This window comes from Cyprinodon variegatus, unplaced genomic scaffold, assembly GCF_000732505.1.
Source record: "Cyprinodon variegatus isolate N-32 unplaced genomic scaffold, C_variegatus-1.0 Scaffold22, whole genome shotgun sequence".
In the NCBI taxonomy this organism is placed as follows: domain Eukaryota; kingdom Metazoa; phylum Chordata; class Actinopteri; order Cyprinodontiformes; family Cyprinodontidae; genus Cyprinodon; species Cyprinodon variegatus.
Genome location: NW_015150475.1, coordinates 427,655 through 455,620, shown reverse-complemented (window position 1 = coordinate 455,620; position 27,966 = coordinate 427,655). Strand labels below are relative to the sequence as shown.

The following is a 27,966-nucleotide window of genomic DNA, read 5'->3' as shown; positions in this document are numbered from 1 at the left end:
TAAAAGAGGCAGAACTATGCTGTGGGGATGGATTTTCTCACCAGTGAGACTGGTCAGAGCTGATAGGAACAGAGAAAGACCTAAATACCGGAAGTAAACCTCTTGGAGGTTGCAAAATAATTTACTCAAAAGTTCACCTTCTAGAAGGGCAAATATACAATCGATCAGAGGTTTAATACATATTTTGGATTTGTGTGTCAGGCACTAGAAATCCTCAGACAAAGTCTACCACTAATATTTGGTGATAAGAATGAGAAAATTAGGGTTTGGTAACTCTTTTTCCACACAGACTGAGTTTAAACTATTATGCAAACAAGAGTGGGCAATAGATGTCAGTAAATTATTGTGCAAATCCGTAAAAAAAACAAAGACTTGCAGCTATAATTGCACTATAAGATGCAAATATGAAGCGTTTGTTCAGACGGGATGGATAAACATGCATGCAACAATTTATTTTTGAAATTGAACAAAAAAGATCAAATTTTTCCATTTCTTGCATTTCAAAACTATACATAACTTTGTGTTGGTGTATTATATCTAAAAAGAATTTAGTTTAATGAAAAAGGAGTATCATTTGTGTTAATCCCAGTTGATAAACAGCCACTAAATTGTTTTCCTTACAGTGCTTTAACACAGGCCTTTAACAATGCTGATATCTCCTGCAGTTCTAGCCTACCGCTCTTAAAGAGTTGCAAATTGGCTGACATTCTATTTTTGACAGGAGGTTGCAGCTTTTTTATTTTTTTTCTGCAAACCCCCCCACAGAGCTGCATTAAAAACAGGAAGCAATATTTACACCTTATTCTCTTTATCATTTTTGCTTCAAGGATACAATAATAATCAGAAGTTTGGACTCCCACTACTTTGCTAAATGACAGCGTATACAGCCTCCAACCCCTCCTGCTATTAGTAAAGTAGATGTGGTGACAGTGATGTGGAGGCAAATGGTAGGTATCCCGTGGTTACCTCTGTTGAGCGTGGCGGAGCTGTTGATGTCTCCAGTGATGAAGGAGGACTCCTGTTTCCTCACAGTGTCATTCCACATCCGTCTGATACGACTCTACGCGTGGGAGAAACCAGGAAAGAAAGTGTTGGGGAACAGGGGTGAGGGCAGTGGGGCACGCACAAAGGCAAAAAGAAAAAAAACAATTGTGACAGGGGGAGGGAGCAAAAAAAAAGGGGACAGGAAGTGAAAGGAGGAAGAACAAGATGAGAGAAAGGGGAAGAAATTAGGTAAGAAAAGGTGGGATATGATGTGCAAAACAAAGGCAGGAGAGGCCGTAGAGGAAAAAAGCAAAGCAACAACCAAGAGAGGAAAAAACCTGCATCAGTATCATTTTTACTATGTAAACCTGAATGACAGCAATAGTGTCCATGTTGAATGGGGTTTGGGTTATCGCACTTTCAAGATAAAAAAAATAAAGTCAGCAAATATAATCGATTGCATAGAAAAGTATAGTGTTTGACAAATAACTTAATTAAGCAACTTATTTTCAATTTATAACTTGCAAAACACTACTTATAAATGTAGTTTTGAGATTTTTGGGACTGCATTATTTTATGATAAGGTCAATTTATGTATAATCTAATCTTAGTATAAATCCTGTTCTTCTTTGAAGGTCTTTTCATAGACCATAAGTAAACAGACAATATCATAAAGACCAATAAACATAGCATTTATGCTGCATACAGTCCTGTGGATCATTTAAAGAGACATTTTGGATTTTTTTTTTTTTTTACAGAAAAACATATTTAAAATCTACTTGTCTGAAAATAATTTTTTGTGCACTTGAGAAATATGGCTTTTATTGAAGAGTGGCATCATTGACCTTCGATCATAACTTTAGCTTCAAGTGTTCTGTTAGGGAACACATCAACCATCATGGATTAGTCGCTCTGCTCCTACGGGATCAAAGTCAAACTTTTTGACTTAGGGCCTTGTCACACCTTGCCGATTTAAACAGCGTATTCATAGAGTCAAGAACTTCTAACGACAGCTTAACTTATGCATAATGCACGGCTGCGTAATGCTCATGAAATGATGTGAAAAGCATTATTTCATGAGCATTATGAAGCATCAGCTACAGCTGCTGCCCTCAGGAGTGCATTGCTGCGCCCGAAGGCGCCCGCTCTGCATTAATAGATGTTTTTGATAGTGGTATTACCCTAGCTTCTGTTTACCGCATGCCCCAAAAAAAGAATAAGAAATAAGAAAAAGAAAGAATGAAGGTTTGCATTTGCAGCAGATTCAGCGTCATGTCTGCTAGGAAGTTTGTTGGTTGTGGCCGTGGGCATGAACGCAGGGAGAATCCATCACACTCACCTTCTCGCTCACCCTATGATGGGGGTTAAGTCTGGAGGAGAACTGACGGTTTCCTCCCGTGAACCCCCTTTTATACCAAAATGCTGCCAATACACCATTATATAGTAGCTGTAATTTAGAAACATGTTCAGTCGTCGTCTGGAACAGGTCAGATAGGTGATATGCTTTGGAGATGAGTTCTTAAAAAGTTACGCATAATTCACAAGTTACTCATAGGCTTTGGATAAGCTAGACACCACAACCAGGGGCGGATTTATGATTTGACAAAACTAGGCAATTGCCTAGGGCCCCAAGATCCTGGGAGCCCCATAAAACTCAGTTTACATGTATGGTTAATACAACTATTCCTTATTTTTGCACATTAATAATGTTTCTGATAAAAATCCTTTTATTAAATGCCATCAGAACTCTTTTAATATTAAGTGTGTCTCAGCTTTAAAAGTAGGAAAATTTGTTGGTAACAAATTCAAATCCACATATTTTTCTTCCACTGATAAGATTCCCATAAAAAGGCCTGCAGCTGGAATTGCAGTAAAAGGTTGTTAATTTAATTAATGACTGAGAGGATTGAATTCACACCACTTTTTAGAATTGACTTAAGGAAAACTTTGTATCCCTTTCCCTAAAGTATGTCATGCATTATGTTGTGTATCAAATACAATACCAGTAAAATAAATGTATATTACTGGTATTGTCCCATGTTAATCCCCTGTTCAATAACCCTGTGTAATAATCCTTCTAAATAAGAGACTACAGCTGTTAGAACATGAAATGTTAGAATATTTCATGTTCTAACATGAAAATTTGTGACAAGGTTTAGGTGGTACTAGCATTTTTAGAGAGACCTAGCAGCATTTTTTAAAGATTTTCTGAGAAGTTGAAAGATGATAATCCCAAACCCCTTATGGCGCACTCTGGCCTCACCTGTGAATCTGCTGTACTGTAGCGTCCAGGTGTGCAGGCAGGTAAGCTCACCTGTGAGCCTGTAGAGTAGCGGCCAGGGGTCCGTGAGGTGGTGGTCTTACTGGATGAGGAGATGGACGTCTCCACACTCTTGCCGCTGCAGCAGTGAGTACGTAGGCATTTGCCGTATTCTTTACGGACCTATGGAAAGGGAATTGGGAATTAATCACAATAAAATGATGTTAACTTGACCGAAGTACAACCTCAGCCTTGAATATCCTGAGGAATATATTTCATTTACACACAGTAGGGTAGAATAAGCACTTCTTTCACTCATATTCCCTGAGTAACCATTTAACCCATTAAAAAGCAGACATTAAAAGATTAAATCCATAAACTTTCCTTTCCTAACACCAACCCCCTCCCCAAAAAGCCACGCATACGACCGAAATGGACATACTCCTTGGAGAGGGGCTTGATGCATTTGTACACACAGAGCATCTGCACTTAGATCCCAATCAAGTTAGAACAAATAAAGTCGTAATTGATTTTTAACAAGCTTGTTGGACTGGCAGACGTGTTTTGCCACATGCTCTGTTTGAACAGCTGCGTGCAGAGTTGCTCCATGCATCTTGGGAGAAACTGCGTTGGGCTTGGGCCAAAGAAAACCTCAGCATATTCTCTCTGGATAGCTGATCCCCTAACCAGACACGTACACACAGACACCCACACATATATCTACATTGTGAACTCAAAACTCTCTGCAGGACTGCAGCCAGACAAGAGTATTAAGGATTTGATGCATTTTCTTCCCATATCCTGTGCCTCTTCTGTACTCTACGGCACGGCACTAACTCGGAGTGGGTGGAAGACCTGTTAAAATTTTGATGCCATGATGTCTCAGCTCTGCCTGGAAGTTGCAGTAACTCCTAAAAAGCAGCAAAGAAAAAACAATATCTCCTAAAATCTTCCAAAAGTCCTTTAGGTAATTCAACCCAAAGCATTTTGTAGATAAAAGGCAAAATTAAAGTTAATTTGAAAAAAGTTAGATATAAATCTTTAGTGGATTATAACTGCTGCTTTAACATCAAAGTATATATACACAAAAACCAGCAAAAGTACCCTTCGCCTTACTTTTTTAAATAGTTTGATACATCCAAACCTGTAACTGAAACTTTTTTTATTTATTTTCTGTGAAGCATCTGTTCAACATAGACTAACTATATATATATATATATATATATATATATATATATATATATATATATATATATATATATATATATATACATGTATGTGACCAATCGCTTTGCCATGAATACCTTAAAAGATTCTGGCGCAGCCAATTTCTTCAAAAGTCACATAAATTGCTCAAATTAAGTCCATCTGTGTTCAATCCAAGTGTCATGTGATCCATCAGTAAAAACACACCCTTTTAGAAAGGCCTTAGAAGTTGCAACACCAGTTAACAAGTGGCATCACATGTTGAAGACCAGGGAACAGTCAAAAACGTGAGTAAAAAAGTTGTTGTGAAGTACAGGAAGGAGTATAGAAAATACCCATAGTTTATGTTTCTCCGAGGCACCTTTAAATTCATCATCTTCAAATGAAAAGCACATGTTACCACAACAAACTTGCTAAGACAGGGCCACCCACCGAAACTCACAGACTGGGCAAGGAGGACATTAATCAGAGAGGCAGCAGCACAGAGACCAAAGGTAACTCAGAAGGGGTTGCATAAATGTACAGCATAGACTTGGGTAAGTGTTGAAAATAAGAAGGCACATTCAGCCTTTTCAAAAACACATGAGGGCAAATCTGAGATGAGACTTAGATTGTTTTAGCCACCAAGAAAAAACAGCATCGCTTTTGCAAACCCAGCCCACCCCATTACCCTAAGAACTCAATCCCCACAGAGCAACATGGTGTTGACAGCATCATGCTGTGGGGATGTTTTTCATGGGCAGGGACAAGTAAACTGATCCAACTTGAGGAAGTGGAAAGGGATATACTTAAGAAAAACCTGTCTATATGTAATTCTTGAGACGGAGGTCCACCTTACAGCAGGACAATGACCCAATGCATGCCGCTACAGCAAACTCTGGCAGTTTAAGGGAGGCATATTATATTTGGACAGGCCAAGTCACAGTTTGTCTGCTAGATGGCTGCACACCATCAAAATCCATCCAAAATGAAGGAACTACAGCAGTTTTGCCTTGACCTAATGGGAAAAAAGAATAAGACTGGCAAAGGCTGCGGCAAACTCACTGGGGCTTGCAGTTGTAATTACCACCAAATGTGGCTAGTAACTTTATATGGTTAAAACAGTTATGTGCATTGAAGTTTTCAGTTATTCACAATAACACAAATATCGGGGTGTTCACAATAAACAAAATAAATATCTGCAGAGTGTTTTGTGAATGAAAGGATGCAAACTCTTGGAAAAATCAATTTCAATTTTAAGTTGTGACGCAAAAAAATTAAAAAACTAAGAGGATTCAATAAGAGACTGTAAGACACTCTGTAAATTGCCTTTTAATGACCAAAATTCAAAACGTTTTTTTTTTCTCAGGACATGACATTACAATTTACAATCAACATTTTCACATACCTTTTCCCTGCAGTTTATGCTGTGAAATACTTTGATTCTAGGTTGGTGACCGGACTGATCAGATTCAATTGCAGTGTAAAGAAAGTACCAGAAAATTAACTTGTTCACATTTAGATTGATCGAGTTTAAACTTGATAACTTTACATTGTCTTGTTTGGGCATGCATTAAAACGGCAATATACGTCCAACCTTGATTGAAATATTTGACACTAATTAAAGCCTCTTTAAAAAATGATAGCTTTACTATGTGAAATTGAACAAAATAGAATAGATGTTTAATAAAAAATTTGTTAAATCTAGTCTTCTCTCTTTCTTCTGAACCCAGTCTTATATATCTGGCGTCTGGCGTACCACAAACACATCTGCCAGAAAAGTCTTACCATGCAAAAGCAATGAAGTTTGTATCAAAAAAATATATATCAGTTTACAAGCTTTTGGCAACCACTAGACTTTATGTTCATTTGTTTAACCTAGCCTATTCCGCCCACTTACCTTTTTTTGGAGGATGCAATGGAAGATGAAGATGAACATGCCTTGCAGGGAGTTAAAGATGGTGAAAAGGTAGGCCATGATCACGGTGCTCTCGTTGATGTACATGAGGCCGAAAGCCCAGGTCAGGCCGAGCAGACACAGCAGGGCGATTGCGCCGATCACCCAGGACCTACAGAGAAAGTAGAAGTAATTGAAAACGAGCAATGCTCCCTTAGCTACAGCATGCTCAGCCGATTGAGAATCAGACTTGCAAAAGTTTGCCTGCTCTCAGCATCAGAAAAACCAGCCAGCCGAGGCTGAGGCATGTGGGATCAGGAGAGAGGGGGTCAGAGTGGGTTCATTGAGAGCCTTGACACTGTGGGAGAGGGCTGGAGGAACAGTGGGAGGTTAACTTAAAAGAATTATACCCTTACAACTCAGAGTGGATTTCTTCGTTTAGATACCATCTCAGGAGAAGGAAAAGAGTTCTAAAGCCAGATTACATCAGCCTCTGCTCTCAAAGACACTACAGATTCTTAGCAAGTTACAGCCAAAATAAATCAGTCCAAAAGTGTTTTAAATGGCTAAAGAATAAAACTTTGAATAGCATACAGAACTCTAACTGTTATATGTAATTCAATCTCAAAAGAAGGGCTTTCAAGGCTGCAACTTTTATTTTAAATAAAGCCTACAAATGAATGACTCATTGGTCAAATGTCATAGAAACGTAGTCATGCTGAGGCACATTTGTGCAGGTGCTTGCATAAGTGCACGTCTGTATAAGCGTGAATGTGATTGGCTTCATGGGGCAGTAAGTAGAGAGACATTACAGCCATTACAAATGACATTTCCCTCGAAAGGTCAAACTTTTGGGTCCGCCACAGCCGAGAAGATGACGGTTAATTTGATTGGCTGACTGGGCAGTGATCACCTCTAATGCAAGGGACAGAAGCGAAGGGAAGTGGAGGTGGAGGGGGCAATACGAGGGGGAAGATATTAGAAGAACCACGAGAAAGGAGGGGAGACAGAGGAGAAGAGTAAGTGAGTGAGACCGAGGTGATTGATTCGATGTTGCCCTCAGTGGCACCATTCAGGCGAGACAGAACCTCCAATAAAGCTCGCCTGATGACCCTCTTCAATAACGGCTGCACTCATCTCTCTTTTATCCCACCATTCACCTCTTCCTCCAAATCCCCCTTGAGTTATTGTTTCCATCCTATATAGTTTGCCCCAAATTCAAATACCAACATTGTAATACAGTGCGTTGCAAAAGTACGCACACCCCATATTTTATTGGGATTTGATGTAATAGACCAAGACAAAGTAATAAAGGCTTAAAAAATGAAAGAAAGAAAAAAGAGAAATTGGTGATTCTTATGGTAAGTATCTGGAAGCAGGTGTGCTTGATTTCAGCCATCCTGTACCGACACTTAGTTAAAACAACTTTTACTGCAATAGTAGCTGCTAATCCTTTGTTGTATTGCAAATGGCTTTGTCTACAGTGTTTCCAGATTTTTCTTAGCTCAAACTACATCAGATTAGATGCAAAGCGACTGCACACATTAGTTTACTGTCTTGCGACAGGTTTTTTAACTAAAATTATGTCTGGACTTGCCTGGGTGATAAGCTTTGATCTAAACAATTCTACAGTAGCTCTAGCTGTATATTAAGGGTCATTGTCCGAATGGTAGGAACATTTCCATCCCGGTCTTAAGCTTTTTGCAGACAACAGATTCCAGAATCTGCAACATTCACATTCCCATCAACTATAACCAGCCTCCTCATCCCTGCTGAGAAAAAAAGCATCCCCACAGTTTGATGCTACCACCCCCATGTTTCACAGTAGGGTGGATGTTTGGAGGATATTTTTTTTCTTCATACAGCAGTTTGAATGTTGGCCAGAAAGTCTAATTTAATTTTTTTGAACAGGGAGCCTTATTCTGCATGTCTCAAATGGCTTTTGGCAAACTATAAACAAGACCTTTTAGAGCTTTCTATCAGCAATTTCTTCTAGGAACTCTTTTCTAAATGGAAAGTTTGTAGATTGAAGGTCTATTAGTTGTTTTGGAAACAATTCTTCAGCTGAGGGGTAGATGTCTGCATAAGTTTAACAGCCTTGCAGTTCCGCCAAACTCTTTGTATGAACTGGTTTAAATATTCTAAAAAAGTGAAACAAAAAACAATCCACTGGAGTTTGAAGCTTGCCATCCAGTTAGCTTTCTCAATTCAAAATAAAACATTTTGTTTTAATATTCAGTGTTTGATAGAAAAATTTTCAGCCTCACCCTGCTTTAAAGATCTAAAAGCTGTAACTCAGCTATTTGTTGCAATGTTTTTTCATTAGACTTATCAGAGTAAATGGGTGTAAAAAATGAGTGTAAAACTTACATTTCAGATTTTAAACCTCATTTAATTCACTAAGAACTATGTAGTCTTCAGCACACCTCCGTCAGATCAAATACCAAGAGAAAACCGGAAAATTGTGGCTGTACTGTGACATAATATGAAAATAATCACGAGTGTGAATATCTTGCCATGGTAACAAAGTATTTTTTCAACTATAAGAAAATATTTATATACTGGAACCAGAAAGATAGTTACTGGTCAATATAAACATTTTATAAGATAGGCAGAGGCAAATATTCTGGGTGGTATGTTCACACAAACAAGACAAAAACAAACAAATAAAACAAAATGTATGACTGGAAAGACGCCTTACCAGAGCCAGTCCACAACAAAGATAACTTAGGGTGGCATGAGATTAAAGAGACAAAGAAAACATAGGAAAGAAACATAAATTGAAGATAAAAAGAACAACCAAAATCAACAAAGCATGATTGTGATTAAAGGATAAAAGAAAAAAAAACATGACGTTTGAAATAAAAATAAAAAAAAGATTTAACATGAGTCTATGCAGCTTTCTAAGACATAGCAGACTACAGGATAACGTGCAGACTCTAATTGAATGATGTTTTAACCCTTATCCATGAATCACATTATCTCTGAAATGCACAAAGCAAAGATCAGATACTTCTGTCTTTCTCAGACACCTCCAGCTCAAGGCTTTACATAAAACTGTTTTCATGAAAAAATACACTGACACTTAAACAATATATTATTTCTTCTCTTGTTCTTTTCCTGTCATTTTTCACAAATTATAAAAGATGCACATCTTTTTGTCTTTGTATTTATGTTTGCTTCAAAATTCTTTTCAGATGCCCTTAGAAAGTACATCCCTCTAAATTCAGATTATCCTTAAAACAGCTCATGCACAGGGGGGACACCATTGCTTCAATAAATGAGGACATCATTGGTGCTTGGCTTGGGTTTAAGAGGGAGTTTAGCAGTCAGATGCGTCATTGTAATAACTGATCATTAGCAGGTGTGACAACGATTGTAGGAGCAGAAATTTTGACAATGACAGCAGAGAACCAACTATTACTGCTCATCAATCGATGAGCAGTACTAAATAATTACTCCATTGTACATTTAGAAATGATAAATGTTTACTAGAGCTAGGACTAAACTAATAGAGCTTATTTAGAAAGGTTGCCAAAGCAAGTATGCAATTGCTTAGGTTTACAAAGCTGCACCTGAACGAACCAAAAGATTTTTTGAAGAATGTCGAACAGGTGTCAAAATATATTTTACACATTTATTTTGACAGCTTAGTTTCAATTAAGTTGGCTAAAGCACACACACACTAACAAACAGCTTTTTTCATGATATATGGGGACATTTTATTGACTTACATTCATTTATATGGCCTAATCCAGATAGATCAGACATATCTGATCTATCTACAAAAAACAAAACAAAAAAAAACATCAACTTGCACAAGCACTCTAGGCCAATTTTTAAGAAAAGGAGTTTGGGCTTGTTTTGTAACACATGGCAACTTGCAAGTACTGAGTAAGCAAAAAGCTCTGCGGTATATCAAAGTATTTATTTGAGAGCATCTATCCATCAGCAAAACTTCACAATATATAGTGTTACCTGAGGAAGCTATACTCACCACTACTTCCTAGTTCATATTTGTGTTTTGCACTCCTAACGTTAGATTTACATACATTTAGAGCATTTTATAGCTATGTTTAAACCTGTTTTAGAATAATATCATGGATCTGAAGTTAGTGTACTCTCTTTTTACCATGATTCTAAACCCTGGCCTGTTATTGTAGCACTGGTTATTACACTTAGTGAAAAGTAGATAGTTTACAAGTTAAACTCTAGCATGCTCGCTTACACAGGCCTGTTTGCAACAGTTTTTTTTAAGACCACTTCAATTTTGACACTCTGTTAACAAAACAAAATCTGAATGTAGCTTCTTGGAGATGTAGACTGGAGTCTCTCCTCTAACTTTAATGGAATCTACAGCTTTGTAGGGTTACTGACTGCTGTCGAGAGTGCTGTGCATTTATGCAGGTGGCAGCACTTGTAACTTCATTAATTAGTCTTCACCTAAGTGACAGAGACAGCCTTGGTGAGAGACCTGAGGGTAAATGACACACTGCGCTTGTCTTCCCTTCAGACAGGTGAGCTGTCACACACAGCGTCACGTCCCCCTGTTAAATATTTTTGAAACACAGCATAGGTTCTGAGCTTCATTTATATCTCAGATATTGAAAAAGTTTTATGTAACTTAAAGTAGCTGAAGAACAATAAAACAAATAAAAAATTGGAATATAATATAATTATAAATGGAATTTATGCAGGAAGCTTTGGAATGCATAGACACAATATTCAAAATATTTCATTATTTATTATTGTAATAGTTATTATATTTTCTCTCCCAGCTGCCAAAGGCGTGAATTAATTTTCTAAATATGAGCTAATATATGATTTAGATCTTTAAAAAATAAAATAAAATAATAGAGCTGACATTTTTGTGTCAATAGCATTCAAATCTGTGAAAAATTCTGCTAATGGCATCGTTCCCAACACCACTCCTCAGTATCCACTGTCCACTTCTTTTCACCCTTCCTGTTATCCACCATTTTTCTACTGAAATGTTGAAAGTACGATTTGTTTCAAATGTTCTATGTGCTCCCTGCTAAAATAACAATGTTTCGGTTTTCTTGCCTCTGTAGAGAATGTTGTTAGCAGCTAATTGTAGCTCTTTGGTAAGTCATGGTCACTGATTGAAAAAAAAACTGGAGTTCTAGTTTAACTGTCATTGCGATAAAGCAGATACTGATTTAGGTTAACATGGGCATAAGTATTTGGAATAAAGGTGATAATCAGAATAGAAAAGTGTCAAGTAGACATGCCAATCAAAATGTTACCATGGCATTGAGCTGGAATGAAATTATATTCCAGTTGAAAGAGGTTATTTATGCCAAGATACTGTAATCCAACAAGCATTCATCTAAAACATGTTCCGTTCATGTTATTGGAGTCAGGGAAAATTGATCTGACTGACATGTTTGTGGAGGATTGAGCAGAAGTGCTTATACTTTAAGAGATGTTAAGTTTAACTGTAAAATACCTTGAGATGACATGTGTTGTGAATGGTGCTATATGACAAACTGAATTGAATTGAATTAAGTTCCTCAGACTCTCTCATTCTTTAGTGCTGGAACAACAGCAGCACCACAAACTGATCCTGTAGCCTCATTATGAAAACCAGTAACACCATAACTTCCCTCTCAACTTTGGATGCGTTTGTTTTTGGTGCTCAGGGCATTCGGAACCAAAACATTTTAATTTTTTATGCTTTCTTTTTTTTGGAGCTGGGCAAAAAAAACAAAACCCTTTTTTCTGGTGGTTTTTGGGTAATTTAGCAATTCTGTGCAACTCAGTGTGCTTCCATTCTAAATAAATAAAGCTTGTTGAAGGTAAATACACCCCAGATTATTTGATTCATTTTCAATCTAATAAAGCAATATTGCACATGTAAATATGGCTTTATCAAGCTTACTTCACCAGCAAATGTATCTTCACAAACAAATCATGTTTTTTTTTCTCCTGATCTATTTTCAAATTCATATTTCTGCTTGAAATATGAAGCAGAACAACTGGAGCAATAAAGGTAATAGTGTAGTAAAAATATTTGATGATCTAGTTTCTTACCTTTACTTTAAAATGATATAAATTCCATTATGTCCCCTCTATTGTTTTTTTTTATGCTTAAGCTAACCCAACTGACTGAATAACATGCTTACACATCCAGCTTTATCAACTAAACCCTACGCTTCCAACCATTTGTGACCGAACTTTATTTTGGTTAGAAATAGACCAGAATCAAACTCATTTACCAAGCAACTAAACACTTCCTCAGTGTTTTTCTCAAAAGACAAACTGCTTTAGCTCTCAGAAAAACATCTTGAAACTTGCACAATCCTTCCCCCTCTTGTCTACTTTCAGCAAAAAACACCACTTTGTGGTAGCAGTCTGGTACAAATAGAGCAACTTACTTGATGTTGTCCAGACAACCAGAATCTGGCTTGAGGATGGCTGTATGATGGAACATCTTATAAAGGGCGATGCCAAGGAAGATTACATTCAGCTGAAACACACAGAGATCCACGTGAGGATGTTAGATTCTCTGCAGCAAAGAGACTAATTAAAAGACGGCATGTCAAAGCAGCAACTTACAAGACCAAAACAGCGCACATCATTTCATTTTTCCTCCAGCTGTAATTGGCTTGGGGGACACAATTTCAGCACACGTTCAACACATCTTTGTGTGCTCAAAATACAACAGCTCCAGGGATACTACAGCAGTCATTACATCTCCTAATGATCACTGTAACAATAGAAGCACGATTCTCACAGATCCTGTGTTTTCGATTGGCCGCAAATGTGTAGATTGGCTGCTTTAGTGATGACTGGCTGTACTGTTTCGTTAGGATCTCATAGGTCGTCACCAATCAGCTCAGGTCGTACACAGTACTTTCCACACATGCTCTTCTCTCATTCCTGCACCAGCTAAATTGGCAAAAGCATGCCTGTAATTTCTAAATTGAGAGCAGAGCAATAGTGAATGGGCAACTGGGAACACGTCCCATTGTTTCATTCTGTTTGTATCAAACACAGCATTTCATGTGTCTGTTGGCTCACCTCACTCTATTTCTGTCGCTGTTTAGTTATTCAAAGTAGAATGTCTCCTCTCATAACAGTTTGGGGACTGCTGAAACTCATTCAGCAGCATTCTTGTAGGAGAGCTGGGAACTCTCTGGCAGCCTGCATTCAACTAGCATTACAGTCAAAAAGCTGGGTCTGGAGGAAAAACATCTTTAGACGAAAAAGTGAAAGCGTAATAACAACTTAACTTTGCCAAGTTATTATAATAATCTATATAAGGCGCAGTGATTTATGCTCCATGTCCCCTCCAGAGATTTCCAGCTTGTAGGAATGTGTGACTTCTCGAGAGCTAATCCGTGAATGGGAATTACCAAATTGACACAAAGTTCCCTCTGCTTATTCTAACATTGCTGAGGAGCTCAGGCGAACCTTGTGTGGGATTAACAAACACCTTAATGTAACCCCTGGCTCCTGCACCAGCATGTCACAGTCTCTCACTCAGCATGCATGGTGCCATTTGGATCGTGTCTGTGGGGGTGTATCTTACCATGATAATGAGAGTAGCAGGTCCTATGAAGCTCCAAATGAAGTATGTATCCAGGCGCAGCCAGCATCTAAAAACATAGATAGGAATTATAAATGGAAAATACAACAATATCATAAGGCTAAAATTATCTAATGGTGGCTAAATGTAATTTCAAATACACTTTGTGTAGAAGTGAAACAGTTGCAAATGTCCAATAAAGGACAAGTTTTAGAATGACAAGCCTTGACAAACAAAAGGAATGCACTGGGATTAAATATAAAGGCCTCAATATTACCTTATAGATAATCTTCACTGCATATTGTAAACAATTCTGCATTAACTAATGGACATAGTAGAAATTTTATTTATTTATTTTTAAATTCTTTATTTTTCAGGTTAACACATCTAAATGACATCTAAATGTTTAATTTCCAATCATGGAATACATGGAAATTGCTGGGCAGTGAAACCAAAGTAATTCCACCACTCAATCTCTAGCCGGTGATATATATATTTTTTAGCTCAACAATGTGCAAGAGATTATCACTCTTTTGGAAAACCAGTGTTAGATCAAAAGTATTTAACACCACATTTTAGTAGTGCTATGCAATCTGCCATAACTATTTTTAATAACTTGGTCTTCTGTTGCTTTAAAGGTATTCGGCAGCCACTGTGTTGTGTGGGTGCACATTCATTTTGACTGATTCCATACTAAAATTTAATACAGAAAAAATGGGCTATTGTCCTGTTAATTTTTTCAATTGAAACAAAGTGTGGGAACAAAACACATTTTTACATTTTTATTTTCACCAAAAAAAGTTGTTGCGTAAACAATAGGGAAAAAAGTGAGTTATTGTTTGCGCACAGCTTATAGAGCTATGATTTTATTTTTAAACTTTGGCTTAAATAAAATAAAAAAATAAAAGAAAGAATAATGTTTTCCCACATGTTGATATCATTATCAGAAAATCCCCTAAATAAGATTAGATTACTTAATTATGTCAGAGTTCTGGTTCTGTTATGTTTTTCTTTTGAGTATTCAGTTTTGCTTTGCTCCTTGTTTTCTAGTTTTAGTGGTTTAATTCTCATTTTGTTGTGTTTTCTGGTTATTTTCAGTCTTCAGGTTTTTGTTTGTTACCCTCTGCTACCCTCTTGTGTTCTCCTTTTTCTCTAGCTCCTTTCCTGTTTCTGCTCTGTTCACACCTGCTCCCAATCTGGTCATTAGTCCTCTCTTTGTTTCAGTCTCCCTTAAATACTCTCTCTGTTCAGTTCTTCAGTGCTGGTTCCTCAACTAACTTCCTCCAACTCCGTCTCTCTGAGCCTTCCTCCTTGTGATAGTATCCCCCCTGATGTCTCCATGATTTCTGGGTTGTTTTGACTTTGTTTTCATGTTTTGATTTTTGGATTTTGGATTCGTGGTTTCCGGTTTGTTTGGACTTTGTTTTTTATGTTTTAGATTTTTAGATTCCTTCCTCTGTGTTCAATTAACCTTTCATTAAACCCACAAGAAAATAACCTCTGCCTCCCTGCCTCTGCATTTGGGTCAACAAACCACAACCTAATCGTGACAAACTAATGCAAAAATATAATATAATATATATATATATATATATATATATATATATATATATATATATATATATATATATATATATATATAACATAGTTCTGGTTTGTGCTTTCAGGCACATTTAACTGAAGAATAGACTATAAAGTCCTTATGTTAATAAAAAATGTAAATGCAGGATATAAACCCTCATTATCATTGTATTAAACTTTAAAGACTTGCATCATTTTTGCTTTTCTGATATACTTATATTTTAGATGATCAAATAAATTTGAATAATAGATTGATTGTTACATACATGAAGTTATTAAAATGTGACAAGATATTATTAGTATATTGTTATATTATAAACTGTGGTTTACCACATTTTTGGAAAGCTGTTTTATATATCCTTTACCACAAAGAACTAGCGAACAAAAAAACAAACAGGAATCAAGAAATTACCAACTGTAAGTGGAACTTAGCTGACAACATGAAGTACTGTAGGCCAAGAGAGGTAATACAAGATGCCATAACCTAATGAAATTGAAAAAGCGCCACTGATATAAGTAATTTCTATTGCATTGGGACAGTAGTGAATATGACTGAGAACCATTCATTAGAGCAGACTATCAAAAGAGCTCACCACTAACTGATCAAGAATGTAACAAACATTTTTTTTGGCCTCTGGTCTCAGTCTTTGCTCAAGCCTTCGAAGTGGTATACTTTAGCAACAGGCACATATACAGCAAGATGCAGGGGTTAGAAAAAAAATACATATTTTAAATACCTATGTAGCCCTAAAGGCATTATTGTTTCATATGCTGTACTGTATTTGCCTACAGGTGACTTTGAAATGTTTAAAAGTCACTTATTGTGAGAGATTGCCTTCCAGTTAATGAGTTGAAGCAATCAGCTGGTTTTCCTTAGATAGAAAACTTTGAATCAGTTTGACTTTATGATCTGGTTGAACTGTCTCTGTAAAGTGCCTTGAGATGACATGTGTTGTGAATTGGCACTATATAAATAAACTGATTTGAACTGAAATAAAAAAAAAATGACACAGGACCTTAAAAGCACTGCAGGCCTCACTTGTCTTACTTTAAGTCTGCATTGTATGCCAGGGTTCTGAATCCAAAATAATGGCTGACTAAAGAGAACAAAAACGACTGATTCACATCTGCATATGGCATCTTCACAACCCCCAAGACTTAAAAATATACTCAATGGACTGTGATAAAAGGGGAAACCCTCTGGAAATGGTGCTCTCCATCATATCTGGCATAGACAAAGAGCATAGTCAAAGGCTGGGCCTAAGTTCAGCCAGGATGCCATGGCATGGCTTTCAATAGCTTGTTCATGCTCAAGCAATTTATTAAATTAGGTGTAAGCAGTTCTAGAAAGAGTGGACAACAATTCCTCTACAGCAATAGAAAAAAAAAATTCCAAATTAATTACAAATGCTTTAAGAAATATTAGATATTAAAATTATGTTTTTATTTAGGGCAAAATCAGTACTTATACTGTAGTTTTTCTTCCCTTTAATATATTACATTTGACTATGTGTCCTGAGTGTATAACACTATAAAAAAAAAACTAGAAAATTTAGGATCTAAATAATATGGTTCAATTATCCAGAGTGGGTAAGCATCTTTTAAAAATTTGGTTTGAATGTAACAAATTTAATAAGAATTTAATGAATGTACTTAGTTTTTCTTAGTTAAACATAAGTATTTGCTTTCATGAAATATTCAATTAACTTATTCTGAATAATCTGTCAAGATCACAAGGCAGAGGATAGAAGACATACAGTAGCCAAATAGCCGCTGGAATACGGGGAGACAAAGAGAGAGGGTGTGTGAGGTTAAAGGTTATAAGAAAAGTGATATAGGTAAGAAGAAAATAGATGAAACACCCCCCTCCAACATACATCACACACTCACGGGGGGGGTTAGACAGCACAGGATGGGCAACTATGATAAATAAACCCTTTACTCCCCCCTGAGGGCTCAGATGTATGACATGGCCACATTTTGCAGACAGAAAAATGTGACACAACTGTATTCATTTGAATGCTGCGTTACCCGTACCAAGATGGACCGTACAAGGATATTTATGGTGTCTGGAAATGACTGGTAAGTCAAAGGAGAGAGCAATACCATGCTAACTAGAGGGTAATATTTGCATGCAATCATACCCTGCAGTTTTGGATGCTCAGATTAGCTGGGCTGCTAAACTGTTGAATGCTGAATCACATTCCCACCAAAAACATCTTCACTCATAAATCGCAGCAAATGGGGGGGTCCCACCGTGCCCTCCACTGAGGTCAGGCCCAGCTGCTTGCAGGGAGAGAAGGCAGCAAAACGGCCAACTGATTCATGACCAGCTGCTTTTGAATTATTAATCTTTCAATTTCCAACACATTAGTGAGCCCTCCATTATGGGTCCCTGACTGTGTCACAGAACCCTCCATTAGGGCTCCTTTGTTAAGGCAGAGCCACCGTTCATTATACGATTTGAATGAGGGGAAAAAACAGAGGGGTACTTTCAGGAATGACACAGCAGGAGTGACATGTGATGTTTTCACATGTTTTGTCTCAGTGCGTTAATGCCAAAAATGATAAGTGGTGTCATTTACAAAGCTAGAGAGATAAATGAGCGATTAAAGTTGTTGCTTTTAAAGAAAAGCTCTTTCCAGCTAAAATGGTTCTGTCAGTTACTTTTCAGATCGGTGAGGGCCATCGGGCACAGAGCTATTAAAAAGCTATTTGGGTACAATATTACCAAAAACTGCTAAGAACAATCCTTTAACGACACCTAATATTTCTGTGAGGCTCTGCTCGATTCTTCTAACGCATGCCGTGCCATTTATCTTTTCTTCGTTTCTCTTTTCAAACCTGCCGTCTCAAGTTTTCCACAATGCTCCACTGCCTAATGGCATGCAGTAAGATTATTCATCCAGAACTTGGCATTCAGACTCTCATGCTTTAATGATCACCCTGCAATGAAATATTGATCTAAGTGGCCTGTGAATTGGTGTAGCTTGATCGTTAAGCACAGCTAAATTCAGCCCTTTCCTCGTCTTTCAGCTTCTACGAGGCAATGCGGTGTCTGAGCTACAAAAGGTTCCAGATGGAACAATGAATGTGAACATTTGGGCATGTGAATCTTTTAAAGGTTATATATCTAACAATAAAGATATAATTTAATTGTGCTTAGGGAGGAGGGTTTTTTTTTCTTCTAATGCCATTCTTAAAATGCATCCTCTTTAAATTTTGAATGTAAGACAGGTAAAAAGGTTGTACATTTAACCTGTGTTGAAAATTGAAGGTGTTTTGTTCAGATTTCACTTTATTTATGATTAAATAAAAGCAGCATAACTTTCCTTAGAATGACAAAGAAAGAGTTTCCGTACTCTGCCAAGCCTTACCTGCATATCCCCACTGCCATCTTACCTGAATCTATCTTTGCCAATCTCTTCTGACATGTCAATGCCAGTATCATTTAAGATTTCCTTTTTAAACTGCCTCATCATGGTCCTGTGTATCTACTCTCCAACCAACGGGCAACCCACCTCCGCCCCCTTCACCGCCCCGGTCTACCTCCTACTTCATCTTCAGCTCCCTTCTTTCATCTTCTAGTCCATCATTAATCTGCCCATTCTATCATTATCAGCAATGCTCAGTTCTACGTCTACTGAACTAAAGAACTCTCCTAACGCCTCCTTGTGGGTCTCATTAGTATTAAGTTTGCCTTTGACACTCATCAAGAAATTAAAGCAGTTCGGTCTTAAGTACACACCTATGATGATGTGAACATCCACTGAAACTCACAGGTGTGACTTTTTCTCATTTGGGTCCAACAAGTGCTGTGCATTTTTATAAAAGTTAGAAGTAGCCGTAGTTAATGCAGCTAAAATAAAACAATGTCATTGTTGATCTGTGCACTTGAGTTCCACATAAAGCAGGACATTTCCTGCCCAAACTAAACTTCTTTCTGGTTCTTGGTAATGAAGGTAAACAAACTAATGTCTAGGTTCTTGAAGAGCCTTTATTTAGACAAGCAGTCAAAAGACCAAAAGCAATTCAGGAGGAGGTGCAAAGATTCACGGATCAATTTGGAAAATCTGTTAACAGGAAAACTATTACTTGTGCCCTCCACAAATCTATTTTTTTATGGAAGAGTGAGACTAAGAGAGTCATAGTTAAAAACAAAGCTGAACTTTTAGGATGACATCTAAGCTCTCTTTCTGGCACCAAAAGACCAGCACCAAACACGTGCCGCAGTTGCTGCTAATGCATTTTTAAACTTTTTATTTTACTTATTTTCAATTATACTGTAGGACACATTAAGGGTTGCTGTAAATACATTATATTCATTTAATAGTCTTTTTTATATTTAATGGAAAGAATTCAAAGAACTGAGTATAGAAAGGAAATTAGCAAGTGTAGCCTAATATGCTCAGTATGATTGTTAAAGTTGCAGTATGTATTTAATATATATATTTGATCTATGAATAAAATATTGGCCTCTTTCCTGAGTTCTAGCATGCAGGGCATGGACAGGCTGCTCATGTGAATCTGTGCATTAACTTCGTTTCACATATTCTATATGCATTTTGCATATGCTCCATATGAATGAGATGCACAAGGTTTTTTTTTTTTCCTTGGAGTTCAGCCACGTCTGAGGTTGAACGAGTCAACCATACGTCAGTACACCACCTTGGGCTTTTTAAGCACATCCTCATTCGTCACCACTGTGTGCCCCTTCAGCAGAGGCCAGCCTCATTTCGACACACTCAAGTGCGAACCAGAATGGATGCGTGCACGGTCTACTCCATCACTCCGTTTTGCAAATGCTTCCATTCGAACACTTAAACTGCACTTCTTTTACTTCCTCCTTCTATCCTGCTTGCTAAATCCTTCCATATTCAGACATTTTCACGGTTGCGCTCATGCTGGCACTTTGCAGTGCATTCTCTACTGCTCTACCCCATATTTCTCTCCTCCTCTTCATCCTTCTCAGCTTCTCTCCCCTCTCAGCCTCTCTGAATCGACTCTTGAGAAGTGCCAAAGCTTGTTGAGTCCACTGTGGCAAACACAGCCAAAATGACAGCAGGGACTCCAGCCTCAGCCCCCACTTCCCTCCCCCCTCATCCTTCTTGCCCCATCATCTATCCTCCCCTTCATGCCACACAGACTCTGCTTCCTTCCTTACACTCGGTCAGTGCCGTAGCTTCTGTAGTCCACCGCGGCAGAGACGGCCACTATGACAGCTGGCACTCCATATCCTGCCAGGTAGAAGTACTTAGTCCTGGAGTGTTCGCTCTCAAACACCTCCACCAGCATGATGTAGAGCTGCACCCCTTCCAAGAACATCCAGGTGAAGGCTGCCAAGAAGAAGAAATGGAGCAAGGCCGCAAAGACTGCACAGACGATCTGGAGAGAGAGAGAGAAAGAAATGACTTGAGAAGAATTACACAAGGAGTTGAGCTACACAAAGAAATATTTAAGCTGGTGGACGCTTGCGCTAATTAGTTGGAGAGCAGAAAAAATACTGCAGGCGATAAGAATATAAGTCCGATTCAAATGAGCAATTTATCATATTCGCACAAGGAAGAATGTTTTTAGGGATTTAAAAATTATCTGGAATGGATAAATTGCTTCGGAAAAGTATGAAATGAACTTTGTCACATGTTTTTCATGTTGGAACAACAAATTTCAGTGAGATTTATATGGCTCCTATTTGACAAAGTTGAATAATAGTGTGAAATAGTCAAGGGAAAACAGAAAGGATGCTTTTTAGCTTAGTTTAAATAGACATGCAAAGTTGTATAGTGTGGGATGTGTTTGTATCCTTGGTCAATAACTTTGTAGAACTCCTTTCTGCTGCAGTTAAGGCTTAAAGTTTAAGTATGTCTGTAGGAGCCTTATGCAACTAATGCTAAACAATGAAATTACAACCCATGCTCATCCAGACTGGATGCAGAATCTGTCTCTAAGAAAAGCTTCCTTATAACAGGATGCTAAAAAGGACACAACATTCAGAGACATTCACCTTTCATGTTTTAGGGAAGGTAAATACTGGGAAATTAAAAGCTATTTCTTCTTTTTTTTTAAAGTTTACCTAAATTTGCTTGGTTAGAAGGGTTTATCAACTATTTATACAATACCTTTAGATTCTCAACATAACTTTGCAAGAAGCACCTTCAACCCTTTCATTGAATCTCTGGCTGTTTGTTTTAGTAAAGCTAGCCAGCTAGAAGCAGAACCTCTGTCCACGTCTAGTCCTTTGTAGCCTCTAGTTATTTATTTTGTTTTTTCCAAGGAAAACCCTATGTTTAGATTTCTTCAGTTTCCCACCAACTCTGACCTGCATCTGTGTCCCTATTGAGAAACAGCATGTCCACAACAGGATTCCACCAACATGATGTTAACATTAAAGTCAGTAGATATTGGTATTGATGCATGACACACTTTGCAATTCAGAAAGAAAGAAAGAAAGAAAGAAAGAAAGAAAGAAAGAAAGAAAGAAAGAAAGAAAGAAAGAAAGAAAGATCCCTTTAATTTTAAAACCATACGCCATTTTGTGTGTTTATTACACAAAATAAAAAAATGTTGAACTCTGCAGTTTAAGTATTATGACCACCTTGGTAAGGCACTGCACCAAGACATATGACAAGACAAACTACCACAACTTACAAACAATGTATACTTTTAACAGCAAATTTAGGTTCAAAGAACAAAAAAAATCACTTCAAGACAGAAACATTAGTCAAGCCTCCTTTCTCACTTTAATCACTGTCTACAACTTTAGAGGATAAATGAGAAGATACAGTAGACAGGTTCCCAGCTTCAGCCTGTGCTGATTGAACACATTACAGACAAAGGCAGCAAAGCTTTTTTTTTTATCAGGAGATGAGAAAAAAGATGTGAGCTGAGTTGGTAGGACTGCTTTTTAGTCAATGACAAATATGGGCAAACATAAGAGGAATTACTGCAAAGTAACTAATCGACTTTATAAAACGAAATTCTAAAATAGTTCATGTAGGCAAAATCCTACCCTCAGTAACTTTAGCTTGAATTTATGAAATTGGGTCAAGACACAGACTAGATTTTTTTACTGAGCATAAAGTACATTTCAACTGGGTAAACAATCAAATCGCACACCTGTTTTTTTGTTTAATGAATGACTGAATTGACCAATCAATCATTGCAGAAAACTTTCATTAAGAGAAAAGACAGATTTTAACACAATTTTTGAGTACTTCATAGAAACTAAAGTAAATAAAAAATAAAGATAACCTTGGTTTACCCTCCACTGGTCCACATCTACCTTATCCTAACTTTTCGCATTTAAAAAATAGAAAAGGTAACAGATTTAGAAGTGCTGACCAAAGTACCCAAGTCTAAATCAAATAAAATAGGTTTTGAATATGATTATGTCAAACTTTCATTAAATTCTGAAATCACTACTTAAAAACATAGGAATACAAAGCAGTGAATAAAAAAGTAGTAATAGTAATAGGAGCTTTTAGAGTGTGTGAAAAATGAATTAAACTGAGTTTAAATTTTCGGGTTGAAATATGGCTTAAGACCTTAGAATTTCTGCCATGGTGACTTTCAAATACATGCCAATGTACAATGGCTTACTCATGAGTCACTCTTTTCAAATTGTAATGATCGCATATGGTAATAAGGATTTTACTATATCCACACGCAAACACACAGAAAGAAAAAGAGGAAATCACCAAAAGGTGTCTGCTTGTGCAAAAGTCATTAAGTTTTTCCTTCTGGAATAACTGGCTTAGCCACTGTGAGCTAATTGACAGCAAAGATGTTAATGGCTGTTAAAAATAGTCACTGGTAATTAACAGACGAGCAAAACACACAACCATATACAAATTAACATGAAGTCTCCCGCACAGACATACTCAAAATGGAAGAAAACATAACTGTTAAGACATGAGATTATTGCATTGGTTTATTTTTGAGGGGGGATCATTTTTTGCAAAACAACTGCAGGAGGTAATAGCCAGTGGCTTTTCTTGAATATCTTCGGGGAAAAAAGAAGGGCAAGGCCTTTAGCACTTCCTTGCCACAGGAAATACACCTCCTAATGATCGAAACAGCTCCCAGAAAAAAGGAAAAAAAGGATAGGCTACTCAAAGAATTGAACCAAGTTAGAAAAAGATAGGATTATGAACACATAAAGAGGTTAAAAATCTCACACATCTGATTTAGTATAGCTGAATGTGGTATTACCCCATACACTGAGAACTGTGGGGTGTAAAAATTGCAGCTTAGATCAATGTAGAAATAATTATTTTGTAAAAAAAAACACTTTTCAGTATTTTGTTGTAAAAAAAAAAAAATAAGCCTTTGTCTTTAGCCTATTTATTTTTTTTTTTTAGACTTACCAGATGTGCAAATAATTGAGATTAGCAATGTAAATTGGCTACCAATGGTGCTTCAAAGAAAGTAAAAAAACAATCCCTTGGGCTTTGTTTCCAAGTTTTAAAGACGTTTCACTTCCCATCCAGGAAGCTTTTTTAATTAAAAATGTCACAAATAGCATTGAATTCAAGAATTTTTTAAGAGTGGACCAAAACAAAGCCTTGTTTTGACTTAGAAACATGTAAATTCAACCTGACGAGCTGGTCCACCCATAGGGGCAATTGCATCAGAAGGATGACTACATCAGAAATAGCATAAAAGCCTTTAAACATTGTTAAAAATCACCAGGCTTTTGGCTGGTTTGCCATAAAAGGGAGGAAATAATTAGTTTTCAATTAACTGTTGAACTCTTTTTGCAAAACATTTCAGGTTTACCTTAGATATAAAACTTTAAGTCAGTTTGACTGTATGATCTGGTGAACTGTAAAGTTCCTTGAGATTACATGTGTTGGGAATTGGCACTATATAATTGAACAGAATTGAATTGAATTAATTAAACTATTGTATTATATATAAAAATGAACTCCAATATTGTTTGAATATTATGTACTGTTTAATACCAGCCCTGATCCAACTAAAGAAGAGTTATAACAATATTATTCACTCATGCTAAGGTTTACTAGGAGTCCAGATTTCTCTGTTAAAATACATAATTCATGAGAAACTTCAGGAAAATTGTTTCAACAGCATATTATGTTGTTTTTTTTTATTGGCAGTATCTCCATTTCAAACTTAAATTTGGCTCTGCTCAGTCTCAGCGGTCCTCAACTGTAAATGCTTGCAAAGCATAAACTTTTTCAAAGCTTTGCCAACACATTACCAATCAATACTACAGATAAAGAAAGTTTTTTTTTCTTTCTTAAAGTACACTTTTATTTCACCTTGTGTTTTGTACAGGGTTATTGTGCTTTCCCAATGTGACATGTGGAAAGAGAAGTGTCTGGTGCTCTGGAATAAATGGTCCAACACAGGGACATATGTATACGAATGTTCAGCGAGAAGCTCTTCATTTTAGGAAATTGTTTATTTAACGGCCTCCACGCAGCTAACAGGATTCTGTGGTGAGAGAGAACGAGACTGCAGCTCCAGCAGCCTCAGGGAGGAAGTGACAAATGAAGACTGAAGCACTGCAATGACATCACCTTAACCAGCGCATGAGCTTTAATAGATTATAAGGCAGGTCTGCGTGAAGAGAATGTCGTGTTGTAAATCATTTTTGTGATTACTTGGAATGGATTCCAAACAGGCAAATTAAAGCCCTTAGCCTCTACATATTTTTTATGTTTGAATTAGTTTGCCATGTAAAGTACAACAGTTTAACTATATCCAGGTCCTTAATTCTTTAATGAATCAGCTGTGAATGCACTATCAATCTGCCATTGCCTTATTTAATATGATAACAAGGCATTTTTTAAGGGGAAATTTTTCAACAAATCTATCAGCTGGTGATGAGAGAAAAGCCAGCCAGCTAGAGAATTGTCTGTTTTTGATTATTTGATACACAGTATCACTAATGAGCTCACAAAAAACAAACATGTGGATATCTTTTATGAGAATCTATTATGTGAACAACGCTGTCATTTGTGACCCTGCCTATGAAAACCCAGCTAAAGTCATTTTTTGGTGAATCTCAACTTAATGTATAAAACCATTCTACACAATGTTAAGAATGGTTTTATACATTAAGTTGAGATTCACCAAAAAATGACTTTAGCTGGGTTTTCATAGGCAGGGTCACATTTTGCTACAGCACTGGTCAGACTTATTGGAAGCCTAGAAAACGATCCGTGATAAACATTAAAATTAATTTACCTTTAATTTACTTAAAGTGTATCAATCACACACCGGAATATATCAGGAATCCATTATTCATTCTAAATGCCTCTATTAGGTGTTGGAAAAGATACTTTATACTTAGGGAAAACCCATTTATAGGATCGCAACTTATTAAATGACTTGCCTCTGTATCTTTAACTTATTTTTAACTTGCTGTAAGCAAATGAGACAGTAAAGGTTACTAGACTTTAGCTGTAGATTCTGATGTGTGTGGTACACGAACCCTGTGTGACAATAGGACACGTTAAGCTTCCTTGCATAGGATCTCATCACACATACCGAGTGCTATGTATATCTTTTAATTATGCTAAAAAATGTAATAATTATACATTTTCAGTTTTCTGATCCAACAAATTGAAATTTCAAAAAGCTAATATTTATTTATAAGTTATGCAATCTAGCATGTTTCCAAGGCCTTGGATAAGACACAGGCCCACAGCATCATAAGGTCCTCTACTGCACCTCTTTGATTCGGGGGTAACACCACACTCTGTCCTATAGATGTTCAAATACGTAAGGGATTAAACTTTCTTAAACTAAATAATATAGAATTGAAATTGTGATATCTGAACAAACCAATGTAGTAAATAACAATGAAAGTGTCATTGGTCCAATAGATTTAAAATATAACCAATCTGTAAGGAAGCTTGGGGTTTGTTTTAACATATTTAAGTATGATGAACAGACTTGCAATATTGTAAAAAAGATTTGTTTCAATTCCGTTTTTTTCTCTAAAATCAAGGTCTACATCCCTCTGCAGCAGTTTCAGACAATCCCTGCATCTATCACAACTCATTTGGATTATTGCAGCTCATGGTATGTTGCTGTTGAACAGAGGTCCAATTCATGAAGCAGGTTTACCGAACACTGTAAGTTGTCTAAACCTGAAAACTGGCAGACTCTGACTTTTCCGGTTCATAATGAGTTTCTGAGTTTCCTCTCAGTAGGTCCGTTACACACATTAGGTTTTAGAAACAAACATTGCATGTTGGTCTGTCGAGGATCTTATTAAAGAATGATCAGCACTTTTTCACAGAGAATTCAATATTAATAGAGAGACGATTCTACAACTCAGTTGACAGTGAACAAAATTACTTGTTTTTACTTTGTTTAATATGAGCAAGATGTGGATCATTTTATTTTTATTTAGTTATATCTACAGTACATGAAGAGCTAGTAAAAATATTTTTAGATTACACGTAAATAGCTAATGGTTAGGATTAGGATTCACTCAATGAAAACAAACTAATGAGCCTACTGACACAATCTGAAGCATTCTATGGGACTGATTGCCACCTATAAAGGCCATTTGTCTGAAAGCAACCATTTTACTGTGTAAAAGAAGACTGAATCAACATGAGGAGGGATCAATGAGAGCCACAGGTTCTATATATTAGAACAACATTTTTATTCTTCATCTTCACCTGCTGCCAGGAGATTTCACCTAAATAGGTACATTGATCTACTACCATTCAAGAAATAAATCCATATTATTTTCATGGTAACAATGAACTGTGGCAAGCTGATTTGGTATGTATTAGTTTTACTGAATATGTATTCCTGATATCTGCAAATGAACATTATTTTCTTTGTCTCAACGACCATTTCAACCAAATTTCTCCACATCTAGAATAAACATTCTGAATGTCTAGAAATTGATTTCAGATCTCGACATTCCTAATATTACTGGTTAGCATTTGTATTATTTCAACTATGAAAATATTTTTTTCAGATACCATAAATACATTTTCAGTAAAGCTGATAAATGTCAGAACGGCCACTTAAAATGTGTAAACATTTCTAGATATCTAAAACTTAATTCTTACTACAGTAGAATGTTTTTTTTTTTACTTTCTAAAATTCTGTTTCTGCTACAAAAATAATAAAAATTTAGAAAATATATTATTATAGTTCAGTCTACAAGTGTGTTTTTTATCATGAAGAATCTTATTTTAGTGATCTACAAATCGAACAACAGAGAGGATTGCTTTTAATAAATGTAAAAATGGCCTGCCATAGCCCACTTAATATAAAGTTACGCATTAACTGGAGTAACAATCTGCTCCTTCACCATCTTCCTCCCCTTGTGCTGATTTTCTGTCTTTAAAACACATTCTCTTTTTTTATTCTATTTTTTGCATTTCTGCATTAAAATCTCTAGTTCCAGTGGGGTGAAATAGGCACTTCCTGTTGCCTGTTGTCATGGTGACTCGTCAAATCAGTGCTCCACTGATAATGACTTTTCCTGCTTGTTTCGCACGAGCTTAA

At 36.7% G+C, this 27,966-nt stretch overlaps 1 protein-coding gene across 12 annotated transcripts in view; it reads right to left on the bottom strand.

Moving 5' to 3' along the window:
• LOC107095380 (adhesion G protein-coupled receptor L3-like) overlaps nucleotides 1-27,966 on the bottom strand; it is a 213,508-nt gene that overhangs the window by 13,217 nt on the left and 172,325 nt on the right. For 6 of the 12 annotated variants that reach the window (XM_015391445.1, XM_015391482.1, XM_015391507.1 and 3 more), the window contains 6 exons: nucleotides 20,624-20,844; nucleotides 13,882-13,948; nucleotides 12,725-12,816; nucleotides 6,330-6,498; nucleotides 3,248-3,427; nucleotides 967-1,060 (listed from right to left, as the gene is read on the bottom strand). In XM_015391445.1, the coding sequence (XP_015246931.1) occupies nucleotides 967-1,060; nucleotides 3,248-3,427; nucleotides 6,330-6,498; nucleotides 12,725-12,816; nucleotides 13,882-13,948; nucleotides 20,624-20,844 (823 nt within the window). The remainder of the gene's footprint in view (nucleotides 1-966; nucleotides 1,061-3,247; nucleotides 3,428-6,329; nucleotides 6,499-12,724; nucleotides 12,817-13,881; nucleotides 13,949-20,623; nucleotides 20,845-27,966) is intronic. The other 6 variants (XM_015391474.1, XM_015391532.1, XM_015391467.1 and 3 more) reach the window with 1 other exon arrangement.